This window comes from Nerophis ophidion, linkage group LG28 (assembly GCF_033978795.1).
Source record: "Nerophis ophidion isolate RoL-2023_Sa linkage group LG28, RoL_Noph_v1.0, whole genome shotgun sequence".
NCBI classification, from domain to species: Eukaryota; Metazoa; Chordata; class Actinopteri; order Syngnathiformes; family Syngnathidae; genus Nerophis; species Nerophis ophidion.
The window spans coordinates 24,015,837-24,033,974 of NC_084638.1; the positions used below are offsets into that span (position 1 = coordinate 24,015,837).

Sequence of the window (18,138 nt, forward strand, 5' to 3'; positions counted from 1 at the left end):
GTGTCCGACACCTGCTCACCCAGTAAAGACACCGCGAAGCCTCTCCGTCCCAGCGCTCAGTGCTAGCTCCGCAGCCCTGTCCCCTCATCCGCATCTCCTCCAATCCTATTTATGTCCTCAGACATTTATGCAATAAGCAATGTATGCTTTAAAAGTTGGTCCAGTAATTGGTATTGTTCCATTTAATGTTGCAGTCATTTTCTGATTTTTATGTTGTTTTCGGCTTAATTTACCATTCATAAAAACTCCTAAAAATGTGCTTACCTTTACTTGGTCACATGTTAATATTAACAATTCATAGGTCATCACAATTTGAATTGAGTCTTAAAAGGAGCAGGAAGAAGCAGAAGCTTGTCCTATGATTCGCAAAAATGAGATGAATAATCCATCATTTTCAATAACGTACAAGATGTTTATCATAATTATTCTTTGTACTTTGTAAACACTCTTAAAGTGGATTATGTTAGTACATTGTTTGATTCATTTACTTAATCCATTCCATCATTGAATTCCACATACTGATATGCTGAAGGTCTTTAGAGTTGTACGTGCATACAGATGTTTTCAGCTAGATTTTCCTTTAAGGTTATATACATTCTTGGCTAGGGCTTCACGGTGGCAAAGGGGTTAATGCGTCTGCCTCACAATACGAAGTTCCTGCAGTCCTGGGTTCAAATCCAGGCTCGGGATCTTTCTGTGTGGAGTTTGCATGTTCTCCCCGTGAATGCGTGGGTTCCCTCCGGGTACTCCGGCTTCCTCCCACCTCCAAAGACATGCACCTGGGGATAGGTTGATTGGTGACACTAAATTGGCCCTAGTGTGTGAATGTGAGTGTGAATGTTGTCTGTATATCTGTGTTGGCCCTGCGATGAGGTGGCGACTTGTCCAGGGTGTACACCGCCTTCCGCCCGATTGTAGCTGAGATAGGCGCCAGCGCCCCCCGCGACCCCGAAAGGGAATAAGCGGTAGAAAATGGATGGATGGATGGATACATTCTTGGCTAGCATGTTATGGTTTGCTTTGTACAAACCCTGTTTCCATATGAGTTGGGAAATTGTGTGAGATGTAAATATAAACAGAATACAATGATTTGCAAATAATTTTCAACCCATATTCAGGTGAATATGCTACAAAGACAAGATATCTGATGTTCAAACTGATAAACATTTTTTGTTTTGTAATTAATCATTAACTTTAGAATTTGATGCCAACAACACAAAGAGGTTGAGAAAGGTGGCAATAAATACTGATAAAGTTGAGGAATGCTCATCAAACACTTATATGGAACCTCCCACAGGTGTGCAGGCTAATTGGGAACAGGTGGGTGCCATGATTGGGTATAAAAGCAGCTTCCATGAAATGCTAAGTAATTCACAAACAAGGATGGGGCGAGAGGCACCACTTTGTAAGCAAATTGTCGAACAGTTTTAGAACAACATTTCTCAACGAGCTATTGCAAGGAATTTAGGGATTTTAACATCTACGGTCTGCAAAATCATCCAAAAATTCAGAGAATCTGGAGAAATCCCTGCACGTAAGCGATGATAATATGGACTTTTGATCCCTCAGGCGGTACTGCATTATAAACCGACATCAGTGTGTAAAGAATATCACCACATGGGCTCTGGAACACTTCAGAAAACCACTGTCAGTAACTACAGTTGGTGGCTACATCTGCAAGTGCAAGTTAAAACTCTACTATTTAAAGCCAAACCCATTTATCAACAATATCCTGAAACGCCTCCGGCTTGGCTGGGCCCGAGCTCATCAGAGATGGACTGACGCAAAGTGCAAAGGTGTTCTGTGGTCTGATGAATCCACATTTCAAATTTTATTTGGAAACAGAGGACGTGGTGTCCTCCGGAACAAAGAGGAAAATAACCATTCGGATTGTTATAGGCGCAAAGTTCAAAAGCCGGCATCTGTGATGGTATGGGGGTGTATTAGTGCCCAAGGCATGGGTAACTTACACATCTGTGAAGGCACCATTAATGCTGAAAGGTCCATACAGGTTTTGGAGCAACATATGTTGTCATCCAAGCAACGTTATCATGGATGCCCCTGCTTATTTCAGCAAGACAAGTGTTACAACAGCGTGGCTTCTTAAAAAAGGAATGCGGGTACTTTCCTGGCCCGCCTGCAGTCCAGACCTGTCTCCCATGGAAAATGTGTGGCGCATTATGAAGCGTAAAATACGACAGCGGAGACCCCGGATTGTTGAACGACTGAAGCTCTACATAAAACAAGAATGAGAAAGAATTCCACTTTCAAAGCTTTAACAATTAGTTTCCTCAGTTCCCAAACGTTTATTGAGTGTTTTTGAAAGAAAATGTGATGTAGCACAGTGGTGAACATGCCCTTTCCCAACTACTTTGGCACGTGTTGCATCCATGAAATTCTAAGTTAATTATTATTTGCAAAAAAAAACAAAGTTTATGAGTTTGAACATCAAATATCTTGTATTTGTAGTGCATTCAACTGAATATGGGTTGAAAAGGATTTGCAAATCATTATATTCCGTTTATATTTACATCTAACACAATTTCCCAACTCATATGGAAACGGGGTTTGTGCATCATTTCAGGTGTTTGCAAATGCACCGAATCATTGAATTTCAATATTTTTGAATCAATAAATGAAGCATTTGTATGTTCTCTATATCCAACATTATATATTATTCTAACTGACCTTTTTTTGTAACACAGTTACTTCATTAATTTCCTGCATATTTATTTTACTGTTACCAAAAAGCACACATTTGGTTTTCTCTAAATTCAGTGATACTTTTGTTAAGCAATAATTTCAGTTGACTCACTTCTTGTTTTGTGACCACATCCAACCGTTGCTGCAACTCTAGACCTGTACAAAGTGTATTTGTGTCGAGTTTTAATATTTTCCATGCTCTGCGTGAGTCGCTTTTGTATGAACTAAACAGTTTTGGTCCTAAGATTGACCCCTGCGGGACTCCACAGTTAAGTGAAGTGAAGTGATGTGACTCAAGGCATCCAGTTTTACAGATTGCTGTGTTTAACCAGTCCAAAACAAGCCCTCTCATACCACACTGTTCCATTTTTTTTTAGTAGATAATAATCTATTGTGTTGAAAACGTTCTTTTAAGTCTATGAATACCCCAATAGCTTACTTCTTACTGTCAATAACAATCTCTTCTGTTAACACCATTAATGCAGGTGTTGTTCTGTCTGATCTAAACCCATATTGACTGTTTTTCTATAAAGCTGTCTAGTCTACAACAAAAAGCTTTTCTAAGATTTTAGAAGGTGGGTGTTTGTCCGTTGCTTTGCACAAGGGGATCACAGAGTATTAATTTGATGTCTCAAACAACATCAGTTGACAGAAAAGCAAGTTTATTCTGCTGACAGTAAGAAAAAAGGTAGCGAGACGGACAGAGAGTAGGGCAAAAAAAAAACTACTTTGAGACCTGTGAAGTGTATTTTTGGTCTTGTCATCCTCTTCCGGACAGAAAGGTGACACAGCAGTGCGTCTGGATCCGAAGAGATGTCGGAGATGCTTAACTAAACAAAACGTTGCTTTATTACAAGCGAGTGTCCTTATACAGGACTGCAGTACCCTGGAGGTCAAGAAAATGAGGCACTCCTAACTTGGAGAAGCCAAACCATCCATCCATCAGTCTTATACCGCTTATTCCCTTTGGGGTCGCAGGGGCGCTGGTGCCTATCTCAGCTACAATCGGGCGGAAGGCGGTGTACACCCTGGACAAGTTGCCACCTCATCGCAGGAAGCCAAACCATTAGTTTTTATTTTCCTTCTTCCTGTCTGTGTGTGTGTGTGTGCTAAGTCAGGAGAGCACATCCTGACCATGTAAGATGTTTGTGTGTAGTGACTGGAAAACAAGTGAAGTGAATTATATTTATATAGCGCTTTTTCTCTAGTGACTCAAAGCGTTTTACAAATTGAAACCCAATATCTAAGTTACATTTAAACCAGCGTGGGTGGCACTGGGAGCAGGTGGTTAAAGTGTCTTGCCCAAGGACACAACGGCAGTGACTAGGATGGCAGAAGCGGGGAGCGAACCCGCAACCCTCAAGTTGCTGGAACGGCCGCTCTACCAACCGAGCTATACCGCCCTAAAATAACTGCTTTAAGTCAAATGTTGGCGTTGAGCTAGTCTCGTAGTCTTTTCTCAAGGATATGGTTATCATGTTTGCATTCCAAAGTCCCAATTAGGGCCTCTTTCCACAAGAAGTGATTCAATCCACATGCAAATGTCAAACTTAGAGGCCTTATCTCATTATGTGCTGAAACTGAAACACCACTATTTACTTAAAGGCCTACTGAAGTGAGATTTTCTTATTCAAACGGGGATAGCAGGTCCATTCTATGTGTCATACTTGATCATTTCGCGATATTGCCATATTTTTGCTGAAAGGATTTAGTAGAGAACATCCACGATAAAGTTTGCAACTTTTGGTGCTGATGAAAAAAGCCTTGCCTTTACCGGAAGTAGCAGACGATGTGCGCGTGATGTCACTGGTTGTGGAGCTCCTCACATCTGAACATTGTTTACAATCATGGCCACCAGCAGCAAGAGCGATTCGGACCGAGAAAGCGACGATTTCCCCATTAATTTGTGTGAGGATGAAAGATTAGTGGATGAGGAAAGTGAGAGTGAAGGACTAGAAAAAAAAAACATAGAAAAAAAGACTTTACAGTGGGAGCGATTCAGATGTTATTAGACAAATTTACTAGGATAATTCTGGAAAATCCATTATCTGCTTATTGCGCAGTACGAATTTGGAGCTGAGTCTCAATTTAAGTTGCAAGTGGTCGACAGTAGAGGTGCGGCACTCTTTCATCCATGATCCCGCACCCCTGGTGCAGGAAATGGATGACAAAGTTGTCAGTCCAGAGAAAGCAGAAGAAGCCAAGATAAAGATCATGCATCCCAATCTTGGAGCTAGACCAGGAGGTTCAGATTTTCTGAGAAAACGACTTTAGAAAGGGCTAAAGTATTTTGATTCTGGCGATTACAACATGGGCAAGGCCAAAATGAAGAATAAACACTTGCCATCAGCCCCAACAGAGAAGGCTCAGATCACAGGTGGTCACATCTCGACACCTCAGGACCTGCCTCAGAGAAAGACCTCTATTGCGACAAGCAAACTGGCTGAGAGATGAGTCTTTTTGTAGCTTTATAATAGCTCGGTATAGCTCGTTTGGTAGAGTGGCCGTGCCAGCAACTTGAGGGTTCCAGGTCCGATTCCCGCTTTGGCCATCCTAGTCACTGCCATTGTGTCCTTGGGCAAGACACTTTACCCACCTGCTCCCAGTGCCACCCACACTGGTTTAAATGGAACTTCGATATTGGGTTTCACTATGTAAAGCACTTTGAGTCACTAGAGAAAAGCGCTATATATAAATATAATTCACAATTCACTATTGTTTTACTAGTGTTTTAGTGAGATTATATGGCCATACCTGTACAACCTGAAGGTCGGCCCCGCACCTTTCTTCAGCACCAGTCGACGGGTGGTGGCAATGTCCGTCTCTGCCCTTCGCAAGGGACCCTCTTCGAAACACGATCTTTCGAAATAATCGCTGCATAATACACTGTACTCTGTGTGTGTGGTCCAATCCAACCGTGTTCGCTTGACCGCTCTGTTCCATAGTAAAGCTTCACCGTCATCTTTCGGGAATGTAAACAATGAAACACCGGCTGTGTTTGTGTTGCTAAAGGCAGCCGCAATACACCACTTCCCACCTACAGCTTTCTTCTTTGACGTCTCCATTATTCAATGAACAAATTGCAAAAGATTCAGCAACACAGATGTCCATAATACTGTGGAATTATGCGATGAAAAGAGACTACTTATAGCTGGAAATGGTGCTAGAAGAAAATGTCCTCTACAATGGGTGATGTCACGCGCACGCGTCATCATACCGAGACGTTTTCAGAAGGATTTTTCGGCGCGAAAATTAAAATTGCAATTGAGTAAACTAAAAAGGCCGTATTGGCATGTGTTGCAATGTTAAGATTTCATCATTGATGTATAAAATCTCAGACTGCGTGGTCAGTAGTAGTGGCTTTTAGTAGGCTTTTAAACTTGGTGGTTTGCTTTTCTCCAAAGTGAATATAAACATTGACCATAAGTAGAACATAATATGAGTTAATCCAACCGTGTTCGCTTGACATCTCTGTTCCATAGTAAAGCTTCACCGTCATCTTTCGGGAATGTAAACAATGAAACACCAGCTGTGTTTGTGTTGCTAAAGGCAGCCGCAATACACCACTTCCCACCTACAGCTTTCTTCTTTGACGTCTCCATTATTCATTGAACAAATAGCAAAAGATTCAGCAACACAGACGTCCATATTACTGTGGAATTATGCGATGAAAAGAGACGACTTATAGCTGGAAATGGTGCTGGAAGAAAATGTCCTCTACAATGGGTGATGTCACGCGCACGCGTCATCATACCGAGACGTTTTCAGAAGGATTTTTCGGCGCGAAAATTAAAATTGCAATTGAGTAAACTAAAAAGGCCGTATTGGCATGTGTTGCAATGTTAAGATTTCATCATTGATGTATAAAATCTCAGACTGCATGGTCAGTAGTAGTGGCTTTTAGTAGGCTTTTAAACTTGGTGGTTTGCTTTTATCCAAGGTGAATATAAACATTGACCATAAGTAGAACATAATATGAGTTAATCCAACCGTGTTCGCTTGACATCTCTGTTCCATAGTAAAGCTTCACCGTCATCTTTCGGGAATGTAAACAATGAAACACCGACTGTGTTTGTGTTGCTAAAGGCGGCCGTAATACACCGCTTCCCACCTACAGTTTTCTTCTTTGACGTCTCCATTATTCATTGAACAAATTGCAAAAGATTCAGCAACACAGATGTCCATAATACTGTGGAATTATGCGATGAAAAGAGACGACTTATAGCTGGAAATGGTGCTGGAAGAAAATGTCCTCTACAATGCGTTATGTCACGCGCACGCGTCATCATACCGAGACGTTTTCAGAAGGATTTTTCGGCGCGAAAATTAAAATTGCAATTGAGTAAACTAAAAAGGCCGTATTGGCATGTGTTGCAATGTTAATATTTCATCATTGATATATAAACTATCAGACTGCGTGGTCGGTAGTAGTGGCTTTCAGTAGGCCTTTAAACTTGGTGGTTTGCTTTTCTCCAAGGTGAATATAAACATTGACCATAAGAGGAAGGTTCAAAACAAGCTCCAAATTAATTAAAATAAGAAGATTATTTAAATATTAAGGAATATGGTTTGATAAATATATTAACTAGTCAACCCACATCAGGAAAATAGTGGAGAAAGTAAAAAAATGGTAAATATGATGAGGGCTTTGAGGGTTAAAGATTGGGGGGCTGATAAACAGGCAATGAAAGCAATATATATCACTTTAATTCCATCCGTTATTGATTATAGTCCCTGCCCCAAGTGGAGGAGTTCAAGTACCTCGGAGTCTTGTTCACGAGTGAGGGAAGAGTGGATCGTGAGTTTGACAGGCGGAACCGTGCGGCGTCTTCAGTAATGCGGACGCTGTATCGATCCGTTGTGGGGAAAAAGGAACTGTGCCGGAAGGCAAAGCTCTCAATTTACCGGTCGATCTATGTTCCCATCCTCATCTATGGTCATGAGCTCTGGGTCATGACCGAAAGGATAAGATCACGGGTACAAGCGGCCCAAATGAGTTTCCTCCGCCGGGTGGCGGGGCTCTCCCTTAGAGATCAATCAATCAATTAATCAATGTTTACTTATATAGCCCTAAATCACTAGTGTCTCAAAGGGCTGCACATACCACAACACAAACCACTACGACATCCTCAGTAGGCCCACATAAGGGCAAGGAAAACTCACACCCAATGATGACTATGATAACCTTGGAGAGGAGGAAAGCAATGGATGTCGAGCGGGTCCAACATGATACTGTGAAAGTTCAATCCATACTGGATCCAACACAGTCGCGAGAGTCCAGTCCAAAGCGGATCCAACACAGTAGCAAGAGTCCCGTCCACAGCGGAGCCAGCAGGAAACCATCCCAAGCGGAGGCGGATCAGCAGCGCAGAGATGTCCCAAGCTGATACACAGGCAAGCGGTCCATCTTGGGTCCCGACTCTAGATGAGCGGTCCATCCTGGGTCCCGACTCTGGACAGCCAGTACGTCATCCATGGCCATCGGACTGGACCCCCTCCACAAGGGAGAGTGGGACATAGAAGTAAAAGAAAAGAAATGGCAGATCAACTGGTCTAAAAAGGGAGTGAAAGGTGAGAAGCTCTGTCATCCGGGGGGAGCTCAAAGTAAAGCCGCTGCTCCTCCACATTGAGAGGAGCCAGATGAGGTGGTTTGGGCATCTGGTCAGGATGCCACCCGAACGCCTCCCTAGGGAGGTGTTTAGGGCACGTTGGGAAGACTATGTCTCCCGGCTGGCCTGGGAACGCCTTGGGATTCCCTGAGAAGTGCTGGACAAAGTAGCTGGGGAGAGGAAAGTCTGGGTTTCCCTGCTTAGGCTGCTGCCCCCGCGACCCGATCGCGGATAATCATAAGAAGATGGATGGATGGATGGCATTTATCAATCTGCTTCAAAAACATGACTTGGTAAAATAGACAGGATGCATTCACAGGCATCAAGATTGTGTTGTGGAACTACTAAAGTGGCAGCATTACAAGTAGAAATGAATAAAAAACCTTTAGACGTGAGAAGAGATCAACTGTCCGCAGTTTATTTGGGGCAAACTTAAAAGGGTCCAAGCAAGGACATCCAACTCACCAAGTGTTACTAAATTGCGAAGAAAAAGAGAAGAAAAAGTTGAATAGTTTTGGGTGGATGAAAGGGAAGAAGAAGACATTATTACTAGAATGAGATTAGGACATACATATTTTTAAATAGTTGATTGACATTGATAAGAAACATACTACAGGACTGTGTGACTGTTGTCCTCAGAGAGTAAGTTTTAATACAATGTAGGAAATACAATAGAGAAAGGGAAATACTGGGAAATAAGTTAGCAAAACAGAATGCTAGGTTAGTGGTGGAAGATATTTTAGGATTGTACTCAGAACACGTAGGATACAAAACATTATATACATTTAAAAAAAAGACTGGGTTAAATAAAAGAATATAGAGTGGGGTTCCATCTCCATCCACACTCCATATCAGAAAGTGGCAGTAATGCGCACTAGAAGGTTGCTTGTCAACCGCCATTAAAAACGAAGAAAAAGAAGAACAAAATTGCGCATGCGCAAACTGATCGCGTCTAAGTACCAAACGTGTCGTGACTGCAACGAAGCAGCGCAGTCTTATTAACTTATACCTTTGTTTGTTTGGTTGTTTGTTTATTGTTTGACATCGTATCGTGAGAGGATACATCAGACTCGTCTCAGTGAACGTTTGACTCGATAGGCAGCTTAGCTAGTTAGCTCAGCATGCCAGTTAGCTTAGCTTGTTAGCTGCTAACGAATAGACGCGGACGTTAGCGACACATCGCTAAGCAGAGATCAAGTGTGAGTGTAGAATGTTGGGATTGTGTGAAAATGTGAGTAAAATACAATTGCCGAGAGTTTGGGGATCTGTTGACTAACTGCGGCGGGTTAAGGAATGCTAGAAAGAATGATAGCGGAATACGAGGAGGAAGATTATCCAACAAAAGAGGAGAAAGAGCGACAACATCAACTACTGGACGCTGATTTCACAGAACAGGTTTGTTTACTTCTTTACGCTCACATGTTTATTAACTTTATATATATGCCATCGTTAACAGCAGGGATCCCAAGTTTCAGGAAATCGCAAGAGTAGATAGATAGATAGATAGATAGTACTTTATTGATTCCTTCAGGAGAGTTTCTTCAGGAAAATTAAGAATTCCAGCAGCATTGTACAGAGTTGAGATCAATTAAACAGTAAAAAGTAAATAATGGGGTTATAATAGAAACATAATTGAAAAATATTACAATAAAAATAAAAAGCAACAATGAGAATACAAATATAACCGTAAAATGAATGAATGAATGAATGGTTTATTGAATGAATGGTTTATTTTGAGCCATGCAAACAAAACAAGAGAATGACATAAAATACAAAAGAAATATATAAATACATTATTTTTACACTTACATTGAACACATTACATGTGACTAATCTTTTGTAGATGTCAAGATTGGCTCAAAAGGGAGTGGGAAGAAGTAAACTTATTAGGTCCCACTCCTATACATATACAATATATATAATACAATAATATATATAATATAATTCAGTTCAGTGGTTGCTGCGTAGATGCTATATATTATCTATATATAATACATTTAAATTCACACACTTACATATATACATATATACACACACATATATACAATTCATATACATATATATATATATATATATATATATATATATATATACATATACACATACATACATACACATACACACATAATCACATACATACACAAATACATATACCCAAAATACACATATGTCCATCATACACACACACACACACACACACACACACACACACACACACACACACACACACACACACACACACCTATATAAATACTATATATATAATAGTATATATAATATACACTTTTGTCTAAACATAATTAACAATTTATGGTGCCTATGGGAACAAGCTTTCCTTTTGACTGTGATATTAGTGGTTAAAAGTGGATCTGTGGCTGTGGAGCTACTGCCCCTGATCAACAGGACCTGAGGACCACTCTTGCTATGTGTCCTATGCTGTTCATTAAAAGAGACGAGGGGAGCCCCCTGCCAGAGGAGTTATCCACGAACATAAGATCCCCCACTCGCCTGCCCTGTACTCCAGATAGTGTACCCAAATCCCTTTTCTTAGTTTCCATCGGCACCAATTCTTTAGTCAGAACTCATATTTGTTTTTACATTTGCAGAATATTAGTATTACTCAAACTGCAATAAGAAAATAAGAATATAACAAGAGAAACTAGGCAGTAGTGACCATGTTATGAAAAGATATTGCACTGTTATTGTTTTGCATCCCCTGTCATCCTCGTACCCCCCCAGAGAGAAGAGTATGAGACTTTAGTGTCATGGTGCGTTCAAAAAATGTTTGGGCCTGTTTTAACATCGATTTATACCTTTTAGGTTATGTCTACACTAAGCCGGATAACTCCTTAAATGAATATTTTTTTTAGCCTACGCCTTGTTTTAGCCACACTAAACCATCTTTTAAGGTTCTCCTCCTCGGAGAAAATTTTACACGGGTAAGCGTGCCTTCTATTCCTTGAATTTCCGACTCTTAGCTTTGTATGGACTCATATCAATCGATCAATCAAAATTCATTTATATAGCCCTAACTCACAAGTGTCTCAAAGGGCTGAGACTGATAGACCGTTTACAAACTGAGTTCAGAGAGGAAGTGACCATAAAGACCGCACCCACACAGGAAGTGATATCAGAAAGAACCAGCTTCATAACAACCGGTTTCTACTCGGATGTAAACACTAACAATCAGTCAATCGATGTTTACTTATATAGCCCAAAATCACAAGTTTATTTATTTGAATTTACAGTTTCCAATTAACTTAAAGGGGAACATTATCACCAGACCTATGTAAGCGTCAATATATACCTTGATGGTGCAGAAAAAATGCCTTTTTTTTTTTTTACCGATTTCCGAACTCTAAATGGGTGGATTTTGGCGAATTGAACGCCTTTCTATTATTTGCTCTCGGAGCAATGACGTCACGTTGTGACGTCACCTAGGTAGTCAACCGCCATTTTCTCAAACACATTATAAACATCGAGTCAAATCAGCTCTGTTATTTTCCGTTTTTTGACTGTTTTCCAAACCTTGGAGACATCATGCCTCGTCGGTGTGTTGTCGGAGGGTGTAACAACACGATCAGGGACGGATTCAAGTTGATTTACGTAGAATGTGCATCAATTAGCATCGATTACGGTGTGCTAATCGATGCTAACATGCTATTTAGGCTAGCTGTATGTACATTTGTAGCACTATTTGCTTCCAGCGTTTCCCTCCACCCACATTTAATCCCAAACAAACACTTACCAATCGACGGAATTAAGTTGCTCCAGTGTCACAAGTTGCAAAAGTCCCGATCGTTTGGTCTGCACATTATACCGGCGATGCTAAGGCAGACATGGCACAGAGATGTATGGATATCCTGCAGATGCATTTCCAACGAAAAAGTCAACAAAATCACAAAGGTGAGTTTTGTTGATGTTATTGACTTATGTGCCAATCAGACATATTTGGTCGCGGCATGACTGCCAGCTAATCGATGCTAACATGCTATTTAAGCTAGCTGTATGTACATTTGTAGCTATATTTGCATCCAGCCTTTCTTCCCACCCACATTTAATGCCAAACAAACACTTACCAATCAACAGATTTAAGTTGCTCCAGTGTCACAAAATGCGAAAGTCCCGATCGTTTGGTCTGCACATTTTACCGGTGATGCTAAGGCAGACATGGCACAGAGATGTATGGATAACCTGCAGATGCATTTCCAACGATAAAGTCAACAAAATCACAAAGGTGAGTTTTGTTGATGTTATTGACCTATGTGCTAATCAGACATATTTGGTCGCGGCATGATTGCCAGCTAATCGATGCTAACATGCTATTTAGGCTAGCTGTATGTACATTTGTAGCTATATTTGCTTCCAGCGTTTCCCTCCACCCACTTTTAATGCTAAACAAACATTTGTTTAGCTCGGTTGGTAGAGTGGCCGTGCCAGCAACTTGAGGGTTGCAGGTTCGATTCCCGCTTCTGCCAACCTAGTCACTGCCGTTGTGTCCTTGGGCAAGACACTTTACCCACCTGCTCTCAGTGCCACCCACACTGGTTTGAATGTAACTTAGATATTGGGTTTCACTATGTAAAGCGCTTTGAGTCACTAGAGAAAAAAGCGCTATATAAATATAATTCACTTCATCAATCGACTGATTTAAGTTGCTCCAGTCTCACAAGATGCGAAAGTCCCGATCGTTTGGTTTGCACATTTTACCGTCGATGCTAAGGCAGACATGGCCGAATAGCATCAATATCTATTCGCTCAATAACTTGATAATTTCGCGATATTGCCATATTTTTGCTGAACGGATTTAGTAACATCGACGATAAAGTTCGCAACTTTTGGTGCTTATAAAAAAAAGCCTTGCCTTTACCGGAAGTAGCAGACGATGTGCGCGTGACGTCACAGGTTGTGGAGCTCCTCACATCTAAACATTGTTTATAATCATGGCCACCTGCAGCGAGAGCGATTCGGACTGAGAGAACAACGATTTTCCCATTAATATGCGTGAAGATGAAAGATTAGTGGATGAGGAAAGTGAGAGTGAAGGACTAGAAAAAAAAACAGAAAAAAAGACTTTACAGTGGGAACAATTCAGATGTTATTAGACAAATTTACTAGGATAATTCTGGAAAATCCATTATCTGCTTTTTGTGTTACTAGTGTTTTAGTGAGATTATATGGCCATACCTGTACAACCTGAAGGTCGGCCCCGCACCTTTCTTCAGCACCAGTCGACGGGTGGTGGCAATGCCCGTCTCTGCCCTTCGCAAGGGCAGAGATACTTCCACATTCACCCATTCACACACACATTCACACACTGATGGAGGGAGCTGCCATGCAAGGAGCTAACGAGGACCCATCAGGAGCAAGGGTGAAGTGTCTTGCTCAGGACACAACGGACGTGACGAGGTTGGTACTAGGTGGGGATTGATCCAGGGACCCTAGGGTTGCGCACGGCCACTCTACCACTGCGCCACGCATATGTATGTATATCTATATGTATACATACATATATATGTGTGTATATCTATGTGTGTGTGTGTATATATATATATTAGGTGTGTATCGGTACACAAAAATTTCGGTTCGGTGCGTACCTCGGTTTAGAGGTCATGGTTCGGTTCATTTTCGGTACAGTAAGAAAACAACAAAATGTAAATTTTTTTGGTTATTTATTTACCAAATTTGTAAACAATGGCTTTATCATTTTAGCATTGGGAACACTATAATAATTCTGCCCACGTTAATCCACATTAAACTGCCTCAAGTTACTGCATAGATCAAATAAAATGACAAAACCTTTCTTCTACATATAAAAAGTGCAACATTAAACAGTTTCAAGTCAACTCATCATGCTTAATTTATTACAGCATTTGGGAAGCCTGTAGTTGACTTTTATTACACACGCACACACACGCACACGCAAGCACACACATGCACACACACACAGCAAAATGAGCTAACGTAACGCTAAAAGCTAATTAGCCTTCACCTCAATCCAGAACTATGAGAGAGCTGAGCTGCAGTTTAAGTTTCTAGAAGGTCAACGGGCTCATAGTGATGTTTGTAATAGTTGTGACTGGGAAGTGTTTAGTATAATTTGGGGAGTATACGATGTCAGCTGCTCACCTGCTAAACACATATCTGCTCATCTCGACGCCGGAGCACTGACTCCATGCGCTCTGAATACTCACTGCTGATTGGCTGTTACATCGCTCTGAATACGCACTGCTGATTGGCTTCGTATGTAACCAATCAGATGGTTGTGTGAATGGGACAATGCTGGGTGCGCACTGCTCAGAGGCAGCTGCAGAGCAGATTGTTAAGACTTTAGGTTACAAACTCGTTCAATACACCCTTGTACCGAACCGAAACCCCCGTACCGAAACGGTTCAATACAAATACACGTACCGTTACACCCCTAATATATGTATATATATATGTATATATAATATATGTATATGTAAAATAAAATATATGTATTGGCCTGGTGATGAGCCGTGCCTGGTTTCTTCCAAACATGACGCCTGGCGTTCATGTCGGAAAGTTCAATCGTTGACTTAACAGATCGCGAGTGTTCGTGATTGACGATTGTCATTGTGCATTTTTTCATTGCACTGCAAACTGACACTGTTTACATTTGACATTTTTTTTGCATCACTCAGGTAAATCTTGGACAGAAGGAAGTGACTGAACAGGAGAGTAAACGACAAAGGCGAGAATGGATTGCTGCAGTCAACCGACCTGATGTGCCGTGCTATCAACAACTTGGTGTTTGTTCGGATCATTTCATTTCGGGTAAGCTATGAATTAAGAATATTCATGTAAATGGAAATTAATCCAGAATAAATGACAGCTTTAACTTGATGTGCTTCGTGGAAGAACTTTGGTAGTAGTTGTATTGATAAAATAGTTCTCACGTCCGGACTGGAGCCTCCACATGCAACAAAAGTGAAGTTACCTGAGAATAATAATCTCCAATACTGCCTAATATCTTATATAATAATTCAAGAGTATTTCTCCTTCGTACCAATGTTGGTGCAATGTTATTTTCCAAGGAACACTACGTAAATATCACGTGTGCATTGAGTAGTGCTAATGCTCTTGATAAACAAAGCCTCCGATATGGCTGCATTGTGGGATACTTTGGCAAAAAATCTCTCTTTTGTCGACAAATGAATTTGTTTTATTGTCGATATTTTTCGTAGAAGTTTCTGTAACGGTAGTGTCTTTTTACGAGGTGGGGATGTTGGCCCCACGCCCAACTCCCAACCTGGAGGACCAGGTGTCGGTTTTTGTCTGGACTCTACCTAGAATACCTTCCCGACATGGTTGAACCTGCTTGGGGCATAGCCCCCGTCGGTATAGCATTCTGGGTCACAGAGACACGCAAGGTTCCCCACCACAAGGGGAACATGTTGCTCAAGACAGGTCCAGATGGAGGCAGATCGTCGAAGCCTTATGTCCCGTAAGGGTCGAAAAGGATTAAAGGCCTACTGAAAGCCACTACTACCGACCACACAGTCTGATAATTTATATATCAATGATGAAATATTAACATTGCAACACATGCCAATACGGCCTTTTTAGTTTACTAAATTGCAATTTTAAATTTCCCGGGACTTTTTTCTTGAAAACGTCGCGTAATGATGACGTGTACGCTTGACGTCACGGGCTGTTAGGAATATGAACGCTGCACACACACACACAGCTAAAAGTCGTCTGCTTTAACTGCATAATTCCACAGTATTTTGGACATCTGTGTTGCATAATCTTTTGCAATTTGTTCAATTAATATTGGAGAAGTCACAGTAGAAAGATGGAGTTGGGAAGCTTTAGCCTTTAGCCACACAAACACACGGTGATTCCTTGTTTAAAATTCCCAGAGGTGAAACTTTACTATGGATCACAGCGGTCAAGCGAACATGGATCCCGACCAAATGTCAACCAGCAGTTTTCAGGGAGAAAATTGTGGTAAAAAGTGTCGTGGAAATTTCTTAAAGACGATCCTTTAGTGACAAATAGCTTTAAAATGATTTATTAAAGTAACAAACAATTAATAGCAAGCGTTGCAAAGCGAGACCAAACCAGAACGACACATCCGTTCGTTCCAGCTTGTTGTAACTCCTTTAGAATTTGACATGACAATATACATTCTCAGAAGTCCGACCCTCAATGCTCATTTACATACAGTTCACCAGTGGAACGAATACCCAAAGTCCTGTGAAGGGGAGAGGGTGTCGTTTGCCCACAGGAGGGGGGTCACTCAGGAAAGGGGAACAATTTAGCTCTGTTGGGGGTAAGGAAGAGGCAAAACACATGCCCACGTCAACTATAGTCCACATGTTACATCAAAGACACAGGAGACAGAGCTTAATCAGATACTAGATCTCTTGCTAAGTGTCACATTCCTGAGCCCAATAAACAACTTTTGGCGACCCGTTCAAAGAACATCTTCAATTAAAACGAGTAAAAGTAATTTTGCTATCACAAAAGTCGCCTCAGCTGAGCTTGCGCCGTCCATACATCTGCCGTCGACTTCCCTCAGACACTGGCCTCCGTGGACACACTCCTCCAACTATCAGGTACTATTAAACTCACTAAAACACTAGCAACACAATAGAAAGATAAGGGATTTCCTATAATTATCCTAGTAAATGTGTCTAAAAACATCTGATTCCGTCCCAATGCAATTGCCTATTTTTTTTTTAACCTGATTTTTTTTTTTTTTTTTTTCTAGTCCTTCGCTATCAATATCCTCAAACACGAATCTTTCATCCTCGCTCAAATTAATGGGGAAATTGTCGCTTTCTCGGTCCGAATAGCTCTTACTGCTGGTAGCTCCCATTAAAAACAATGTGAATATGTGTGGAGCCCTACAACCTGTGACGTCACGCGCACATTGTCTGCTACTTCCGGTAAAGGCAGGGCTTTTCTATTAGCGACCAAAAGTCGCGAACTTTATCGTCGATGTTTTCTACTAAATCCTTTCAGCAAAAATATGGCAATATCGCGAAATGATCAAGTATGACACATAGAATGGACCTGCTATTCCCATTAAAATAAGTAAATCTCATTTCAGTAGGCCTTTAAGTAGGTAAATTAAGTCGATATTTGTCGACAGTGTTGTTGCAATCATAATGCTGGTGCAGGACAATGTCTCATGTGACTCGTCAATGCTGGAATTTTCTAAAGCATGTGTTTTTTCTTTTGCAGATGTCTGTGAGGAACATATTCTCCCTGAGGAGCAGGAGCCGAACTCAAGTATGGAGCAGGCGGAGCCACAACCCCCTTGTATAAAAGACGTAGATGAGCGACAGCCCTGCAATCTTAAAGATAAGGAGCCACAGCCTCCACATTCTAAAGAGGAAAAGGAGGAACCAGAGTCCCCTCACATTAAAGAGGAAAAGGAGGAGCCAAAGCCCCTTCACTACAAAGAGGATGACAGGGAGATACAGCCACCCAATGTTAAAGATGAAGCGGAGGAACACAGCGTCAGTCAGGTGGGAGAGCATTGTGAAAAACCGGATGAGGTTGATGTCACCAAGAAGCCAGTGACTGGTGTCCCTGTGAAGAGTGAAGATGATGAGGTCAAAGGTGGAAGTGAGGAGAGGGGAGGGGGGGAGCCTCCAAGCAGCAGCTCAACACAACACATGACAACAGAAGCTGATGGAGACCACTGTGGAGGATCACAAGCAGACAAGCTCTTAGCTCCACTATCAGATAGTGAGGACACAACCTCACACTCTCCTGACACTGATGACGAAGACTCTAAAGATGATAAGACATGTCACACTGACAACACTTACTTGAAATGTTCTCACTG

General features: G+C 41.4%; 2 protein-coding genes across 8 annotated transcripts in view; both read left to right on the plus strand.

The window, feature by feature from the left end:
- Positions 1-18,138, plus strand: part of LOC133545531 (gastrula zinc finger protein XlCGF57.1-like) — a 158,724-nt gene that overhangs the window by 67,029 nt on the left and 73,557 nt on the right. The window lies entirely within an intron of this gene.
- The window catches only part of LOC133545533 (zinc finger protein 436-like), a 9,765-nt gene continuing 847 nt past the window's right edge, over positions 9,221-18,138 (plus strand). The window contains exons 1-3 of the mRNA XM_061891221.1: positions 9,221-9,707; positions 14,978-15,110; positions 17,529-18,138. The exon at positions 17,529-18,138 is cut by the window's right edge and continues 847 nt beyond it. Coding sequence (XP_061747205.1) covers positions 9,606-9,707; positions 14,978-15,110; positions 17,529-18,138 — 845 coding nt within the window. The 5' untranslated portion in view covers positions 9,221-9,605. The remainder of the gene's footprint in view (positions 9,708-14,977; positions 15,111-17,528) is intronic.